Consider the following 18234-nt stretch of genomic DNA (forward strand, 5'->3'; position numbering starts at 1 on the left):
ACTGTAAATCCAGACTTCATACAAGTGTATCTACAAATGAGGTAATCGGTATGTTACATGAACACAGTCATGGAAATGACATGTCAGAAATAAAAGTGGAGAAGATAAAAACAACCATTAAACAAAGGGCTGAAAATATAATGGAAATTCCAGCAATGATTACCAACACTGCAATAGAAGGGACTTCAGAAGCAGTGAAAGGTAAACTGCCAAATACTAATGCAATGAAAAAAATAATAAAAAGAAAAAGAGAAAACAAATAAATAAACCTCCTGCACAACCAATTGATTTAGAAATATAAAAAATTATGGAAAAAAATGAAACCTTTCTTCTATACGACGAAGGAGATCAAAAAAGAATTTTACTATTTGGACAAGAAACAAGTACATGGAGCCACCTAATAAAAAATATATATTCATAGATGGAACATTCAAAATAGCACCAAAACTATTTTCACAAGTATATGTAATAATGAGTGAACAAAGCGGACTCATTATACCAACAGCTTACTATCTATTACCAGACAAGCGAAAAGAAACCTATGAACGAATGTTTACAGGAATAAAAGACATTTGGCCAAACCTCTTACCAAATTCAATATCGACAGACTATGAAATAGCCATATTAAATGTTATAAAAGCAGCATATCCAACAACAGAAATCCATGGATGCTTTTCCCACCTGGTAAAAAACATGAAAAAGATGATACAACATGAAGGACGTCTAGAGCAGTACAATACAGACAGTGAATTTGCGCTACTAGCAAGAATGATTCCAGCACTCGCCTATATTACCACTGGATGAACTAGAGAGTGCCACAGAAGATTTAGCAGACAACATACCAGAAGCACTGCAACCAGTTCTAAACTGGTCTGAAGATCACTATATTGGACGACCAAATCACAGATGAATAAGAAAAAATCCAATGTTTCCTCCTAAAATATGGTCAGTTTATGACGGAACCTAAAAAGGAGAACACTGAACAAACAACTATGTAGAAGCTACTCATAGAAAAATGGAAACCAAATTCAGAGTAGATCATCCAACAATTTGGCGATTTAAAGATGGCATTCAAAAAAATCCAATGGGGAAGAGATCAAGATTAAGAGGCATTTATCAGTGGAGCAGAACCAGCAAAAATAAAAGGAAAAATATCAAACAAATGATCAAAGTTAACATTAGCAAGAGATCATGCTAACAGAACAAATTTAGAATACCTATTGGGTGTAGCACAATTTCTTAATGGGTTAAAAGAAAGATGTAGAAGCATATTACCATGAATAACACATTGATTTCATTTAATTTTAAATTACTTATTAATAACACATAATTGATTAACATACTAACATAGTATACATTTAAAAAATGTATTTAATTTCAAATAAAGAATATGTTAAACATAACACTAGTTATTATATGTTAAAACATAACACCAGTTATTATATGTTAAAAGTTTGTGTTATATTTATATTAACCAATGTAATGATTAAATAATATAAAAATAATATAAAATAAAATATATCTAAAATGAAAAGATAACAGTGTATTTATTGAATAATTGATTAAATAATAACATAATGAAAAAGTACTTATTAAATATATTTGGGGTCAAACAGTCTGGAGTCAAACTGTCCACTAAAAATCCCATAGACAATAAATATAAATTAAAACATGAAATTGTATACAAATGCATAGGGGTCGAACATTCCTGTAGTACTACTGGCATTTAGATACTGCTTATATTGTCAGGACTGAAATGCTCGCTTCAGCACTTCATGTGTGGTATAAGCTATTGTAAGCTGCTTGCTACAAATGTTGTAAGTAGTTTGCTACAGCTTTTAAAAGTAGAAAATACCTTTTTGTCTCCTCAGCTTTTGAGGGGCAATGGACTTGGCTAGTGGCTAAGATTAAGAAAAAAGCATTACTGCACTAAGATCAGGAGAGTACCTTTTTTTTTGGCTCATCAAGCCAGATCATGAAACGTCCCTGGGTGCTAGATGAGCCAGCTATAGCTCTGCCAAGGGATGTCTGACTACTGGAAAATACATAGTTGGATGACTGACATCTTCCTTCAGTTTCATTCAATTTATATTATATACATCGTGGATTGTTGCAACAATGATCCTTTTGATGATTATAACATTCAACTGTTTAATTCTCCTAAACAGAGTAACCAAATGGAAAGAAAGAATGACAAAGAAAGAAACAGGGACAGCATCATTCGAACTCCCGGTCAACATATTATGGTGGAAACATTGAAAGAAAAAATAAATAAATAAATATTCAAGAAAAAGTGTGATAGTCTCTTTGCAGCTTACATCAAAGTTGAAAGAAATAACCAAATTTTTGGTGCAGTTAAATTATCAAAAAAAACACACAATCTAATTATATGAATATTCCATTCTCAGTATTCTCACCTCCTAAAGCAGCAAAACTAGGGTCTATGTGCAAGGGATTCCAATCACCACTGAGCCGATATAATGCAGCCTAGAGAGACAAAAGACCAATTAAGTAACAGCACAGCTCACAAAAACATGCCATTTAGTTACTGCAGATAGTGAATTTATTGACTACACACATATAAGCTGACTTACTGTATCAATAATGAACTGTGCTTGCAGTAAGAATTTTAATAATAGTACTTTCAGAAAATAAAACCAAAACTGCAATGAAGTGCTGTATTCACCAACTGCTTCTAAAACCTCCACAAGGATAGACTTGTGTGAAGAAAATATGCCATGAAATGTATCTGGAGCATGAGAACTATGCTGCGTTGTATTTTATCAACCAGAGAAGTTGTGGAGAGTAATTAGTGAAGAACTGAAGGATTTTATTTGGGAGGAGAAGAGGGCAAGATTCAAGTGGGATAAGATGATCCTCCCAAAAGAACAGAGAGGTTTAGGATTACCTGATCTGAAGGGATATTTTAGAGCTACACAATTAAGGCCCTTATACATAACACAAGTATAATGCTACAATTACAGGTGGAAAGGGATGATGATGAAGAAACGAGAGGGGGTTAATTCAAGAAATAAGAAAATGAGATTTCAGATGATACAGATTCTTAATGAGAATAACAACAATCATACATAATATTAAACTCATAAAGGAATAGAAAGTATACTAAGAAGTAAGCCAACACAGGAATGAAGAAAGGCGATTCTGCCGATAAGGATGACTACAATTAGGGGTAGAGAGAACAGGCAAGCAGGGCTGGAATTTACTGGAGGAAGCTGGCAAAGGAACCAAGGTAATGGGAACAAATAATTAGAGAAGGGAAATATAAAAGAATGGGAAGAGGCCAAGAAGACACTTGAACTGTAGGCTAATGACTACCTTCCCTATCAGGGACTGATATGAGTATACACAAAGAGAGGAATCCTGAATGAAAGATTTGCAATGGTTAAGTTTTAAATGAATCTAGAACAGACGTTACTGTTAAAAAGGGAGAATTAGTAGGGCATACAAAATACTGCATGATTACTAAAGGAATCAATCAGAACAGGTCAGAAAGGACTGGGAAGAGAGATTCGATAAGAAATTCACAAAGAAATATTTCAGGACATATGTATGGTTCCCAAACATGCAACAAAACCTAGATGATTTAAGATGTTTGCCAGGAAGTGTTTGCATAGATACTTTTATACCCCAAGCAGACTCAACAAAGTTTTGCTCAGGATGATGGCAAATGTGGGAGGTGTGATAGGGAAAAAAGAGGCATCTCAGAGCCTATGGTCTCGTGTAATTAGTTGGCAAACTTTAAAAATTCCCTACAGAATACTCAGTCAGGACTACTGGGCAAGCAAATGTGTGCAACCAAGGAAATGATTTTTTTTTTTGAACTGGGCTACAGGAACTGAATTGCCTACACATAAGTAAGGCCTTGTTAAGTTTAATTCTGGTAGCAGCCAAAAAAGCAGTTACTAGAAAATGGGAATCAAAATCTAGATGGATTATACTTGAAGTAGTGACTATTGTGTCAGAGATAAAAGAACTGGAAGTGGGATCTTTACAGAAGGGTTGGAGAAAATTACATATAAAAAAAATGGAAACTGTGGGAACAATACATGGCAGAAATATTTTCTGGAGGAGGAATGAGGTTTAAGAGAAGGCAGGAATTGAACAAATTATGTAATGTTGATTTGATTATAAGATATATAACAATATATATGATGTATAACGTTTGTAAATGTGAACTTGGTAATATGCAAGTTTGCCTATGACTCTATTGATAACTCAATAAAGGTGTTTAAAAATGCTGCTTTATTTATTTTATCTATAACTGTTAGCCAGTTAGGTGACCTTTTTGAAGACTCTTTTCATTCATGACCTTGGCCACATAGAAAAGATGTTACTCTTAAGGAAAAGAAGAACGGACTTAATCAGAAGATATCAAACACTAGAGAAAGCCAACCCTTGGGATTCACATAATTTCTCCCCACCTGTGCGAACTGCCCAACAGAAATTGGTCAATTAACATGACAAACAGAAATTCCAATTCAGAGACATGGTATAGCCAAAATTAGAAAGATCTCATTAGCAGCTCATTACATAACTCTGAATTGAACACAGCTAGTGTTCTCTTTAGCAACTCATGTATCTCATTAGCAAATGCATCCCACCAGATACATGCATTTGCTAATGCAATGCAATGCATGAGTTGCTAGTAAGAACTCCCAAACATTCTCATAAACACACCTTCATCTATTCATCCACAAACACGCACCCTCCACTCTCACTCACACTCATGGAAACACTCACCCATACATCTGCATGCACAATCTGACACACACATACACAGCCAGACTCGCAATCCCCTATCTAGCATTATGGCAACCTAGACAGACATACTTACGCACATGCATATACATCCAGACCTGGGAACCTAGCTACCTACTACACTGTGGCAATTCTAAACATACAACCCTCCAAAGTTTCACTATTCCTTACCTACTCTCCAGTGCAGACACACATTCTAGTAACCTCATTCATAATCCTAAAGGCATAGACACAAATGATTACACACACTGACACTCCCTTCACTCCCACGGCTTTACTGGACTTACCTGTACTGTTAGTACTTAAGTAGGAATGAATGAGTGACTGACACCTCTCAATGGCATTCAAATTTTCTTCCTAGTGTAACATTTCACTCAGCCAAGTGACTCACTACACATGAGCATTTTCAGAGGAAAGCACATGGCTAATTAACCTTAGCCACTCCCCCAGCCTGCCACATTCCCTAGAGGAAAAACTTCAGCAATAGAGCAGTCTAAGAATCAATGATAAGGCTTCCACATTGTGCTAAGCCTGAGTCCCAGGGAATGATGGGATAATGTTGTAAAAACATATTAAGAAAACATATAAAATGATAATATGCAAATATATAATATACATAAAATCTAATTCCCAAAATCCATTTGAAATACATTTTTATTTCATTAAGAAGAGTGAGATGATGCCTACTATGGCAAGAAACAATTAATTGTGTTTAGCCATCGTCATGAAATTAATTACAGCTATAAGCATCTGCCAAGTTTTCATGAGTGAATGAATTCTAGCTTGCAGGTGGTATCTCTGACAATGCTCATGAGGCAATAATAAGACAAAATGAAAATTAAAAGGAAAAAGAACTCATCTGATCAGAGATGAATCATGGTCAAATGGGGCCCAAGGCCCACACACGCACAGCAGCAGCCCTCCAACTGCAGCCGTGTCAGTGTCCCGTCACACTACTTGGCTATTTCTCCCTATTTACCATAAACACTGTTCACACCTGTCAGTGTGGATACCATTTTCTTCTTTACTTATAACTTTTATTTCACATTTTATAGCACAAACACTGATAGCCATATGCTCGACAAAATAGTCTCTCAATGAAAAACACCGTTTTTAAATAGGCAAGAAAAAAAAAAAAAAATGTTCCGGGTACTTAGCTAACTCTGATTCAACTGAAACCTGCGAAACTCCGTATTTCAGAACGCCAACCAAAACTGCTTCTGCATCTGCTGCATCGACCATGCGCAAAAAAGACTGATATGATCGCCGGTCATGCAGTAGTACCCCCCTGGTACGCTGACGTCTATGCGCCCTGACCGACGTCAGCCATATACTCTGGTATTCGGGCCGACTGGACAGCGGACTACCCAATAGTAAGGACTGCAGCAATGGGGAACGAAGAACATCAGACTTTGCCTGAACAGTAAACTTCTCTGCCTTTGAAACATTACTGAAAACCACATTCAAAGAAAATGCATCTAGCCAGTGACGGGTTAAGTTTACCTTTGGGCTGCTTTCAAATCATAGGCCCCTTGTACAAATTTTTAGCACCATGCAAACATACATGTGTTCTTTGATTCATCTTCCCAATTCTATTAAATTATATTCCTTGTACAATGCAGGACTACTTGCTAGAGAGTGTTTTAAATTTGTAGTTTTGAAAGTTTTTCCAGTAAACAATGAAACAAAACGCATGAACCAATAATGACAAAAAGTACAGTTTTGTACCTACCATAAATGTAGATGTCCGATAGGAATGCATCTGCAGTCCTTACAAATGGGTTGTCCTGTCGTCAGGCAGCAAATTTTTCAACCATAAAAGGCAAACTTCTGTCATTACAATCCACCAATATCAGTCAATATATACACAATCTCTGCAGAAGATAAAGTCATCTGAATGATTCCACATTAAAGAGATCTGTAACTATTGAAGAGGTTGCTGTTGCAAACAACTTTACGTTTCAGTGCTTCAGATACAAATTCAGTGCCTGCTGCCCTAGAAGAAAATATTGTCTACGTTACATAAAAAAATTGGTAAGCTGGGAATACTGCCAATAGGGAACAGATGGCAAACTGACAATGTATAGTTACTAGGCATCTCATCCAAAGGACACATTCAGGAATGCAGCATCTCCAGCCATCTTTAAAGTACAACATAGTATCAGTAATCCATCTACAAGGTATGGGAGTAGAACCCACATCAAAGGCAAGCTGTGATACAAACAATGCTTTCAAATTCTACAGCACAAGCAGTGATGGTGATTTGTTAGAAAAACAGCTGTACGTTGAAAATAGACTTAGCATGAGCAATACTAAACGTTTCTTCCCTTGAAACTCACAATGTCTTGAAAATGCTCAAACTCATAATTCATTGAAAATGCACTGAAACTCACAATTCATTGAAAATGCACTGAAACTCATAATTCATTGAAAATGCACTGAAACTCAATCCCTTGAGCAGTCTGGTAGTTGGTGTAGAGGATTCAGACTCTTGGCTTCTGTAACCAAGGTATAGGTTTTGCGTCTAAGCAAGTTTATTAACTAACCTGTCATCCTTAATGACGACACACCTTACCAAAGGGAACGTATGCCTTCTGTGTTGTCAGCTTGACTTTCCATGGAAAAAAAGCATCAGGAGGAATGTACATATCTCATCTCATCTCTTAAATTCCGCTAATGGAAAGAAGCAGCAGCAGGAATGCTTAAATGTGTGTGCTTCGATGCATACAAGAATGTAAATCTGCATTGCACGCATACTGCGTTCTTAAAGAAGAAATGACATGTAATTACATTTTTTATTTAAAAATTAAATGCTGAGGTATCTCCCAGGCCAGAGGGCATTAGACAACTGCTTAAGTCGCCTTGTGCTGGATCTGGCTCTGTGTCTGATTGCACAATGAGTAAGGTATGTTTACTTGAATATGGTGGTCTATATTCGTCACTAACAAGTTTGAAAGTCAAGAAGAAAAGTTACTGTAACTTTCTGGAAGCCTTGTGGAATTTTAGAGTAAACAGTGCTTTTGCTTTTTTGTTGAATAACTGCAAATTTACAATGTTGTTTTCTGCACTTGCAGGAAGATAGTATTGTGAGACAAACTGACAGCTGCAATAAGCAAAGTATATTCTATTCCAATCTAGAGGTACAAAATTAAAGTTAAGTACTACAGTGTTAGGTTTGGATGAGCAAGTCCATCCTTTTCACCCACAGAGGCTAAGAACAGCAGGTCTTGGCAGATGAGCATCCTAAACTTTTCAAGCAATAAGACCTTCCACACCTTATCCCTGATGTTCTACATACTAGCTTCTTTCTATATTTGCTAGGCAATGTTACACTGTGGCATAAACAATGGCAAAATATATGAAATCCTCTAGGTCTTGTCAATCATGAGACGGGGAGATAGAAGATGGCATGGATATGAGGATGGACTAGCTCATCCAGATCTATGCAACTTTCATCTCTTAAATTAGGAGGTCCAAGCTTGTTAACAATCAGGACAAAATACCACCCAAATTTATCCACCTAGTTATCCCTCTTTATTAGAACATACCCATATGAATATGACCTGAAGGAAGACATAGATCTAGATACTACATGTTGTTTATACTGTCTTGCAAGTGTGTTCAGACAACTCCATGTATCTGTGGCACAAATACCATCCAGGGATGCATTTCTATAAAATGAGAGGCATCCCGCTCTCTAGCTGTGTTAGCTGTTGGTGCAGAAGGTAAAGTCTTACTGTAACCTTGGTAGCAGACCCATGTGTTACCTACCAACCATCTGGATAAAATTATTATACAAACTTTGCAGCCTGGTGTCTTTTTGGAACAAGAAATGAACAATTAAGAATCTTCTAATAGATTTACTTTTGTACAGGTAAAATCTAATTTACTAGTGAATGACTATATAATGCAGCACGTACTGACTTCCATTACTATAATTTGGAAATTATTCTAGGAAAGATTAGTTTCGGAAGTTACCCTGGTTTTAGATGAAGGTTTAGTTCACATGGAAACTGTCCTTATGGAAATCAAGAAAGGATGACTGAAATACAGGGGATGAGCACCAGAGAAAGAGAGTTTTCCAAGACACGTACTTTAGGTCTGCTTTGGCAGATGATTCATATGGAGGTAGAGTCAGCCTTTCTAACATAATGTACAAGTCCAAAGGAAGAAGATCCTTGACTGAAAGTCAGATAAGAAAGATACCTCTAATGAAAGCCTTACAAACAGTCAAAGATGTCACAGACAACGAATTAGGTGGGAGGATGGCCTAATGGTTAAGGTGTTTGTCTTACAAATACAAGGTGCAGGGTTTGAGTCTGACAAGGAATAATTGGCTAGGCTTACAATGGCTTGCAAGGGCAGTTAGCCTAGTACTAACCTATAAACCTATAAACCTATAATTAGCCCCTGTTGAAAATATGAAGCTTCTAGATACAATTTAATGGACGAGCAGCTGAAGGCAGTATCAAAAATCTATGATGGGCAGGGCAGTATGATACAACTGGTACCTGAGAAGTGTAAATAGGTCTGCCTCCTTTGAAGTAGCCCATGCAGGAAATGGGGTCCACATTATTTTGTACATTTTTCTGGATCAAAGTGTTTGGACAGAAAAAAGGAACCTTGACTTCAAAAATCTAAGTAGAAGGGTTTAAAGTAATTACTAGAATTGCAGTTACCATGTGCTTAAATGAAGGGAGTAAAGGTTTGGGCAAGGCTTGCCAGATGGTTGATTCAGGACAGTTCTGAAGAGCCACAGATATAGAAGATCCCACAGATGATGAGGCCACAGCAGAGGGAACCAAACTTGTTGAGGCCAATATGGGGCAATGAGAATGACCTTGGACTTGCTCAGTATTGTTTTCTGAAAAGAACTCTGGGATCAAGGGAAATGGGTGAAAAGTGTAAATGAGTCTCATGGACTGGGGCATCCTTCTGATAATGAAACAAGGGAAAGGAATTTGCTGCACTTGACACTGGTCAGGTATGCATATAGGATGCAACAATACTTCCCCCAGTGGCAGAAGATTTTCTGTGCAATCAACTGCCTGAGAGACCATGTGTAAGGCACTATAAAAACACAGGTAAGCCTGTCCACTAAAGAACTAGCTTCTCCCAGGATATGGTTGGTTAAAGTGGTACGTGGGCACAGCCCACCAAAATAATCTCTGGGTTTCTAGACATAGGCCGAAGGAGTAATTTTCTCCCTGCTTATCGAGATAGCATACCAATATCACATTGTCAGTGTGGACAGCAAGTACATGCTGGGGAAAAGAATCCCGAAACATCTGAAAATGAGAGGAACATCCTTCACTTCCAGACCACTGACATACAGAGTGGACTCCATCTGTGAGAAACAGCTGCCTCTGAAAATGCTCACCCTTCACCCTAGGGCAGATGCATCTATGATGACAGCCACAACAAAGGTGGGAGCTTTTCCCAGAGTCAGGTCTGCAGTGTAAGCCCATCAATGCACGTGAACCTTGTAAGCACTAGACATCCTGATTGAAAATGACAATGGATACAAAAGCTGGAACCCACTATACCATCACAGTCTGCTGTAGTAGTCTTGTGTAAAACCTGGCATTGGGAACCACAAACTGTGGCTGCCATAAGATCTAAGGCCTTGAGACATGGAGAAACAGGAATAATCTCTGCCTGGGTGACCCGATTGGCTTGTACTCTGAAGAGGATTGAACCAGCCAGATGGAAGAAATGCCTGTCAGGATAGATTATACAGCATATACTTGAATGCAAACATAAAACAGGCTCCATCTGGGACTTCATGGTGTTCACTGTAATTCACGATTAAATCAGATTGAGCAAAAGTTCTCTGGCCAAGACAAGAATTTTCCACTACTGACATGCCTAGGAGCCAACTGTCCAGGTGGGAAATACCCTGGACTCCTACCAACTGCCAGTTCATAACTGTAGACATGCATGTGGTGAACACCCTAGGGGTTCAGATAAGCTCAACCTGGAGTCTGGTACTTCTCCTTATATTACTGTCCTGCCCCACTTGTCCTGTATGATGGCTCAACATGCACACAAGTGAAGGAAGAAAACTTCAGACAGCCTCACGATGCATCAGCAAGTCCTCAGGGATTAGAATGCTTACCCTCCAAAGGAGAACCAGTGTATCCCCATCTCTGCTGGTCATTACTGCCTTTGGACTGGCAACCATTCCAGAAACATCCTCAGCAGCATTGGCTCTTCTGGAATCCTTATTCTCTAGCTGTTAGCTGATGATGGCAATGGTGTGCTCTGAAGAACGAGCATAAGTATGTCTCAAACCTAATGCTAGCAGCTGTAAAAGCCTTGTTCTCCTGTTCAATTTTCTGTAAGTTCTGCTTTAACCACTGGTCCAAATAGCACTTATCCACAAAATGGAATATCTTATGGGCATCATGGTATCCTCAGCAAAATCTGACAGGTGAAAGCATGTGGTAGCAAATGGCTAAGTTAGGTGCATGGCAAGACTGACAACAGAAGACATGGTTGTCAACTCAGCCTGCAGTTTACACAAAGTCTCTCTTTGGCAAACCCTCCAGTAACTGGGTTATTTTGGTTGCTAGTTTCCTTTGGAAGTGCAACACATTAATTATTTTATGGACTCCAGAGCTAATGTGGATGGGGCACAAACCCTGCTCACTGTGGGAGGTTTTACTTGCGGATGAACAGACTCTGTGAGACTGTAGCCTTCTTACTGGCTGTTCTCTATCTAGAAATTCCCAGTTTTGGGGAGGCTGGATGATCTTATGTGGGCTCGTTGGTACACATACCACAATGTCAGAGTTCTGCCACACAGTTTCAAATATCAGCCAAAGTATCTTATCAACTGTGGCCCAGCCAAAAAAGCATGGTGTGGAAAAGGAAGGCCTGCAGGATACATTGAGGATATATACATGGTTCAGAAGTCTATTCCTCCTTTTGCCTTATCATCTCTAATACTTTCCAAAACTTAGTATCATCTAAGGAGATGTTGGGGAATCTGCTGTCTGAGTGACTCCTCTTACATGTGCTCTTCTCAGCTGTCCTCAGAGGTGGCAAAATAGAGGAATTCAAGGAATGCTGACCTTCAGTACAGTAAAGCAGGGCACCTTGCAATGGGCCACTGCTCCCGTTACCCTCATGAGAAAGATAATAGGAGGCAAAACAGCCATATAAAACATGTTCTGAGTGAAAGACAATGCCCTGGAAAGGAGCCAGGGAGTAACAGAGATCAAAAGTGAAGTCATTCCTTGAACTGCCAGGATTAACCCTGAGTGACTGAGGTATAAGCCCACTGGAGCCACCACCAGGACTGAAGAGTGGTACCAAGCCATCCCACAGTCTAACTTCAACCATCAAGGTCAACACACCGGTTGATTCCAAAGTCAGTGTCTGGGGAGGAGAGAAGGACACTCTTGATAATGTCAACAATGATCTTGAAAATAAAAAACACAAACGGACCCAAGCTCATGGAACACACAGACACACACAGACCCACACACACGGTGCAGATTCTGATATTGTTAATATCAATGTCTACACTGAAGTTATGAATATCAAGGACTGTGGCAACAAATATGAAAAAGCAGCCACTACTGAATCTGCCAAAAAAGTCAGCATCAGCAACTGTAGGTCCAAAATCAGCGTCATAAGGACCAAAGCAGGAAAAGTGCTAGATGAGAGCAGCTATGAAAGTGGACAGAAAAATTTGAAAAAGATGAAAGTCCTCTACCCACCCTGATGTGAGCAAAGGGAGGGCCTTGAAACATCATATTCTGGATATCAAAAACAGCAGAGACACTGTGATGAAACCTGTAAGACTGGACAGAAAAATGTGTAGAGATTACAAATATCTCTTTAACTTGAAGGTCAGAAAATGATAAAACACTCTCAGCTCTGGTATGCTTAAAAACAGAACTTGCAGAAACCGCAACAGGCTCTTTTGTAACACCAGATGGAGAAATGGCTGAGGGAGTCTCCTCAACTGTTCACTTCCTAGAAGTGACACTCGGACAGGAAGTCTTAGACTGAACAGACTCAACTTTATCTGACTTATGTTTTCTTTTTAATTATTTATCTTTTCCTCTGGGCTTTTTAGCCATGCCTCTGACCCTAGGTTCAAAGAGGTTGACATTGATAAAGGGCTTGAGATCAAAGCCTCAATGGCTGTAGGTTCAGAGATTATTTCACTAAACTCAACTTATTTTGCCATTCTTTTAATGCAGCTGGATAAAAATATTCATAAAAGCCACATACTTCTTCAAAATGGGATTCACGAAATCAGCAGACACAAAGAGAATACTTACTTTAGGGTGGGATCTTTTCCCCACACTTGCACTTCTTAAAAGCTTTTCCATCCATAACAGCTACTACTCAGTACAAAAAAAATTATCCATCAAAACTGATAGAAAAAGAGAAAACCAGTAACAAACAGGCCAAGGCAGAAAACAAAATGGCAGCAAAATGGCAGACTGTGGAACAAACTGCCATAAGCAGCAAAAAAAAAAAAAAAAAATATATATATATATATATATATATATATATATATATATATTAATATCATTCTAACATCAGAATAATCATTCTAACATCAGAATAATCAAATTAAAAAAGCTATCAGAAACAGCGCACCAAATGAATGAAAAAAATCAGCATAAATGTCATGCAGTGGTGGAGGGAAAGTTAAAAACTCTACAAATGCAGGGAAAAAAGCATGCTAACAAGAAGCAAGCGATCCGCAGTTGACAATAAAAAAAAATGAAAAGCATCAACATTTTAGTCAAAATATAAGAAAAATCATTATGAATAGCCTGGGGCTATTTCTCAGATGACAGCACTTATGTTATGATCTGAAAAGGAAGTTAACACACAGATCATTATGTCTAAGGTAGGAGGGACTGGTAGTCTGAAATAGTATTAGGTGTCAAGCTGCCTAACACCTGTCTGTCTTTGTCATGATGGTTGATGATGATGGACTTCCTCAACTCAGATCATTGATTTTTACAGTCTTCTTAGCTTCAGGGTGAGGACGTTGAAAGCAACCACTGGCTCATTTAAGACTTTGTTTACCATGCTCTGCGCATGTTGCCCCTACATTAAATGTTAATCCAACACTAAACCTAAATACTTTCTCAAGTACGGACTACCACAAATGGTTTCCCAAAGGGGTCCTTTGGCAGTAAACTTGTAAATGGGGTGCTGTCTTCTGATTATGCCAAAATACACTATTATGCTCTTCAAAGGATTTCTAGTTAAGGTAGTCATAAAGTTTCAATTAATACAGAAGGTTATTTTATACATTTCCTTCCACATGCTGACAGACTTTCTTTAAATTCAGTAAGACTATTTGGTAAAGAAGAGAGTTACTATTTAGGAGAACTCGAGGAAGATGTTTAGTAAGCAGTGAAAACAGCGGTGGTATAATGGAAAAGCAGAGACAGTCTTTTGAATTGTAAAAGCTTGAATCAGGTCTAGAGACATCAGAATTTAGTGTTTTTTTCTGAGTTCAAGAGTCTTCAGACAGTTAATTCTTACACCAAAAGATAAAATAATCACAAGATTAATAGTTGGTGTTACCACTTATGTGTAACTGAATTTGAGATTGCAGTAATGGAGATGAATTTCAATGCAGAATATCCTGACTATGCTATGTGGCAGGCCAACATAAAGAAAGAACCATACTCTAATCTGGAGGATAAATTGGAAAGATTGACGATGCTTAACTAAGTATTGAAATACAGTTGTCTTAAACTGTGCTTCTGCCAAAATTGTGGAAGATACCCATTCCAAGGCACATAAAACAGCCTTTTCATTCAGGCACGTACGTCCCTGCAGACCACTCATATTCTGGAGGCACTAGCTTACTTGAAGAAACATCAAAGTACGATATGAACCCTATAAAACAAAGTCAATGATACAGAAGACTGTCACCACAGAATCACCCAAGACTGACTGGGCTGAGAGAGAATCTTGAGAGAGCAGACTTGGTGTCCTTTTTACAGCTGTAACTAAAGCAGCCTCTCTCTCTCTCATCCTACCTAGAGATGTCATCACAGAGAAAGTGAGAGAGCACACTACTCCTTGAAGCCATGAATGGGGCCAAATCAGCCACCTATTCAAGTCACTGTTCTACTTGAAGTACACGAACAAGATAATTTTGTTGACCACTACGGAAGTGATGGGTTTTAACCCTGAGAAATGTATGATGTAGATGTTTCAGGACCTCTCCATGGTTCTAATGGAATAAAATGGGTCTGTGCCAGTAGACTGAAATTACACTCTGCTGAAATTTACATGATTGAGATGAATCTGCCAAAAACTCACTTTAATGAAACTGCAAACTATCGAAAGTCAAAACACTGAACCATCAGCAACATATATTAAACACATTTCCCAATACCCTATACACTTTTAAATTTAAACACAAAAGCTTACCTTTGTTGATGTTTTTGCGGGGGAGGGTGAGCCACCCTGCACCCCCCATACCGCCTGCAAATTATATACACCAACTCAGAGATCACACTACAGTGGGGAAAAGGGTTAACACTGCAGCTGTTCTTGTCTAGGGTATTAGAAGTGGTGTTTCACATCCTGAGTTTGATCAACAAAGGTAAGTTTTGTGAGTTTAAATTTAAAACTGTATAGGGTATCAGGAAAGCTGTTTAATATCCGATGTTGATTCCTCTGTGTTTTGACATTCAATGGTTTGCAGTTTCGTTAAAGTGTGTTTTCGGCAGATTCGTCTTGATCATTTAAATTTCAACAAAGTGCTATTTCTGTCTACAGAAGTAGACCCAATGAAAATGGTTTGCACTGTTAAGGAAAATGGAATTCCCACTGCCTTTTGATTTATAGAGGTCATATCAATCAAATGGCAAAATAAGTGGAACAACTTTGAATCCCTCAAATTGGTCATTAGGTTTTTACAGATACATCTGCAGTCTTAATCACACATCATCTTGACAGCTGTGGTCAGGTAAAATAATGTTGAGGTTTGAAGAACAGCACAGCAGGAGTGAGTGTGAAGGTAACTACAGCCCCCAGCAAGTTTTCCGCCATTTCTAATGAGGACAGAGCCATCCTGATGAGTACAGCCAATGAACCAAGAGGTGAGGTGTGTGCTACTAGCCTGAAGCACCTGCCAAGAAAAGGTGGCTAGTTAAAAGTTGACAGTGGAGACTACCAAATATTATGTACCATTAGAGGCAAAGAACTCACAAACCATGGAAGTACTAGAGACCACAAGACCCACCACTGTAGAAGAGGAGATGTATTAGCCTACTGAGTGCCTGTCCAAACCTTACACATCATTTCTTTGGGGACCATACAGTTAAAAAGAAAGCAGATGGCCGGCCTGTCACTTGGTCGACATACAAAACATGCATCACAATATGTCAAATCTTCCTTATTTCCAACAAACAATCCTAACCAAACCTTAACTACTCACAACTGCACACACACAATCTATTCCCTTATCTAACCTTTACTATAACCCACAGGCATTTGTGCAAACACAAATACACATGTATATATCTCATTTACCTTTTTCACAAAGCAAATATCTGATGAAACATCCACTTGATAAACTGAATGTTCGCACTAACAACCCTGCAATTCTGGCTTTAACTAAAGCAATGGTTGACCAAACACACAACATTCATATATCCTCTCTGCTTCTGTTTACTTTACGACCTGTAGTGGTATAATTCAAAAGTGTATACAATGAAATGAGATGCATACAAATAATATAGGAGCTTTTGCAAATGGCACTGTAATATCAGCCAGCACATGCTGACTATTCTGCCATCATTCTGTTTTCCACACAAGCCTCTTTCCCCTACTTTATATTTGAATGCCACTTACACTCTTCCAACGCTTCCACACAACCTACTTTTAAAAAAAAAGGCAACTGTCTGTCCATGAGCAGTGAGAAATGTTGAACTGCAGTCTAATTCACTTGAAAAGTTAATGGACAATCAAGTTTTGCTTCACTGTACATGTTCTAGAACTGTGATGTCTGACAAAACTGACTGTACTCCTCTGTCATTTACCACAAATGGACATGGGAAAAGTATGAGGCAAAATCGGGGGCACTGCAAAATTCTGAACAGATGAGAGGCTAATCAACAGCACAACTGCACATGGCTGCAACATTGCAGTTTACTTGTAAAACTTACAGGAATCAGCGATTCAAACATCTCTAACACAAATTACTTTTAAAAAGTACTGTGTGCCCAAAAGCACGGAGAATTGCTGAATATTACCATAATAAACTTTATTTACTCATAACATTTAAAAGAATAGGTGTCTCTCAACAATTCATTCACAACTCCACAGACTAAAATTAAGGACCTCTCCAACCTGCCCCAAAAATGCTGCATTTAATCCCACACCAAATCTGGCAATAATGTTTCAGGATTCTGGAACATTTGACCATTGACCCTCCCACCACTGCCACCTAGCATCTGAAAGGCAGTCAAGCTATCTACAAAATAAGTGACCAAGTTAAAAACAGCCCAACAAGGTCAAACCAGCCAAGCCTTAATGAACCTACATTGCCAGAGTTACTTAATAAAAAAAATAAAACTTATTAGTGCACCACATATTGCTGGAAAGCTTGCAGTAGCAAATCCCACTTGCTACATCTAAAAATGCAAACTCAACTAAAATATCAAATGTTTTAAAAGATTCATAGTATTAGGAAATAGTTTAAGGTACAAGGTATAGCTACATTCATGCATATGTACATACACACACACACACACACACACACACACACATATATATATATATATATATATATATATATATATATATATATATATATATATATATATATATATATACATACATCTTAGATACAAACCCATACATTTGTAATTGTCACATTCAAAAAGTACAGTTGTGTACACTTACCATAAATGTAGATGTTTGAGTGTATTCACTGTTGCAGTCATTACACTTGGGTTATCCTGCTGGCAGGCTACCCTCAGTCGGCCTGAATTCCAAAGTCTAGGTCCAGTGTCGGTTGCTGTCGCCTCTTCCCTGACGTCAGAGCGCCAGGGGTATAAAAGATGCAGCCAACGCCATTTTCTTCAGTTTTTCTTGCCCCAGATGTCAGGTGCCCCCAAAAGGGTAGGCTAAAAATATGCCAATAAAACATGCATGCACCAAAATATATTATACCTTCATCTACAAGCAAATACACTACATAGGTTGTACAGATTAGAGAAGTGCAGAGAAGTTCCAGCAAAGAGATGGGGGATGGTGGGTGGGTAACCTGGACTGCAACAGTGAATACACTCGAACATCTACATTTATGGTAAGTGTACACAACTGTACTATGTTCTTCGTGTTTCACTGTTGCAGTCATTACACTTGGGTTGAATCCCAAAGCTATGGTTGGGAGGCTGGAGCTAATATAGCATTAGGAGCGGCTAAGAGGCCCTGCAGAACTGCAGTGGC

General features: G+C 38.4%; 1 protein-coding gene across 1 annotated transcript in view; it reads right to left on the reverse strand.

Moving 5' to 3' along the window:
• HSD17B4 (hydroxysteroid 17-beta dehydrogenase 4) overlaps positions 1–18234 on the reverse strand; it is a 1616359-nt gene that overhangs the window by 277676 nt on the left and 1320449 nt on the right. The window contains exon 18 of the mRNA XM_044059338.1: positions 2418–2487. Coding sequence (XP_043915273.1) covers positions 2418–2487 — 70 coding nt within the window. The remainder of the gene's footprint in view (positions 1–2417; positions 2488–18234) is intronic.

This window comes from Protopterus annectens, chromosome 17.part0 (assembly GCF_019279795.1).
Source record: "Protopterus annectens isolate FY-2018-M chromosome 17.part0, PAN1.0, whole genome shotgun sequence".
NCBI classification, from domain to species: Eukaryota; Metazoa; Chordata; order Ceratodontiformes; family Protopteridae; genus Protopterus; species Protopterus annectens.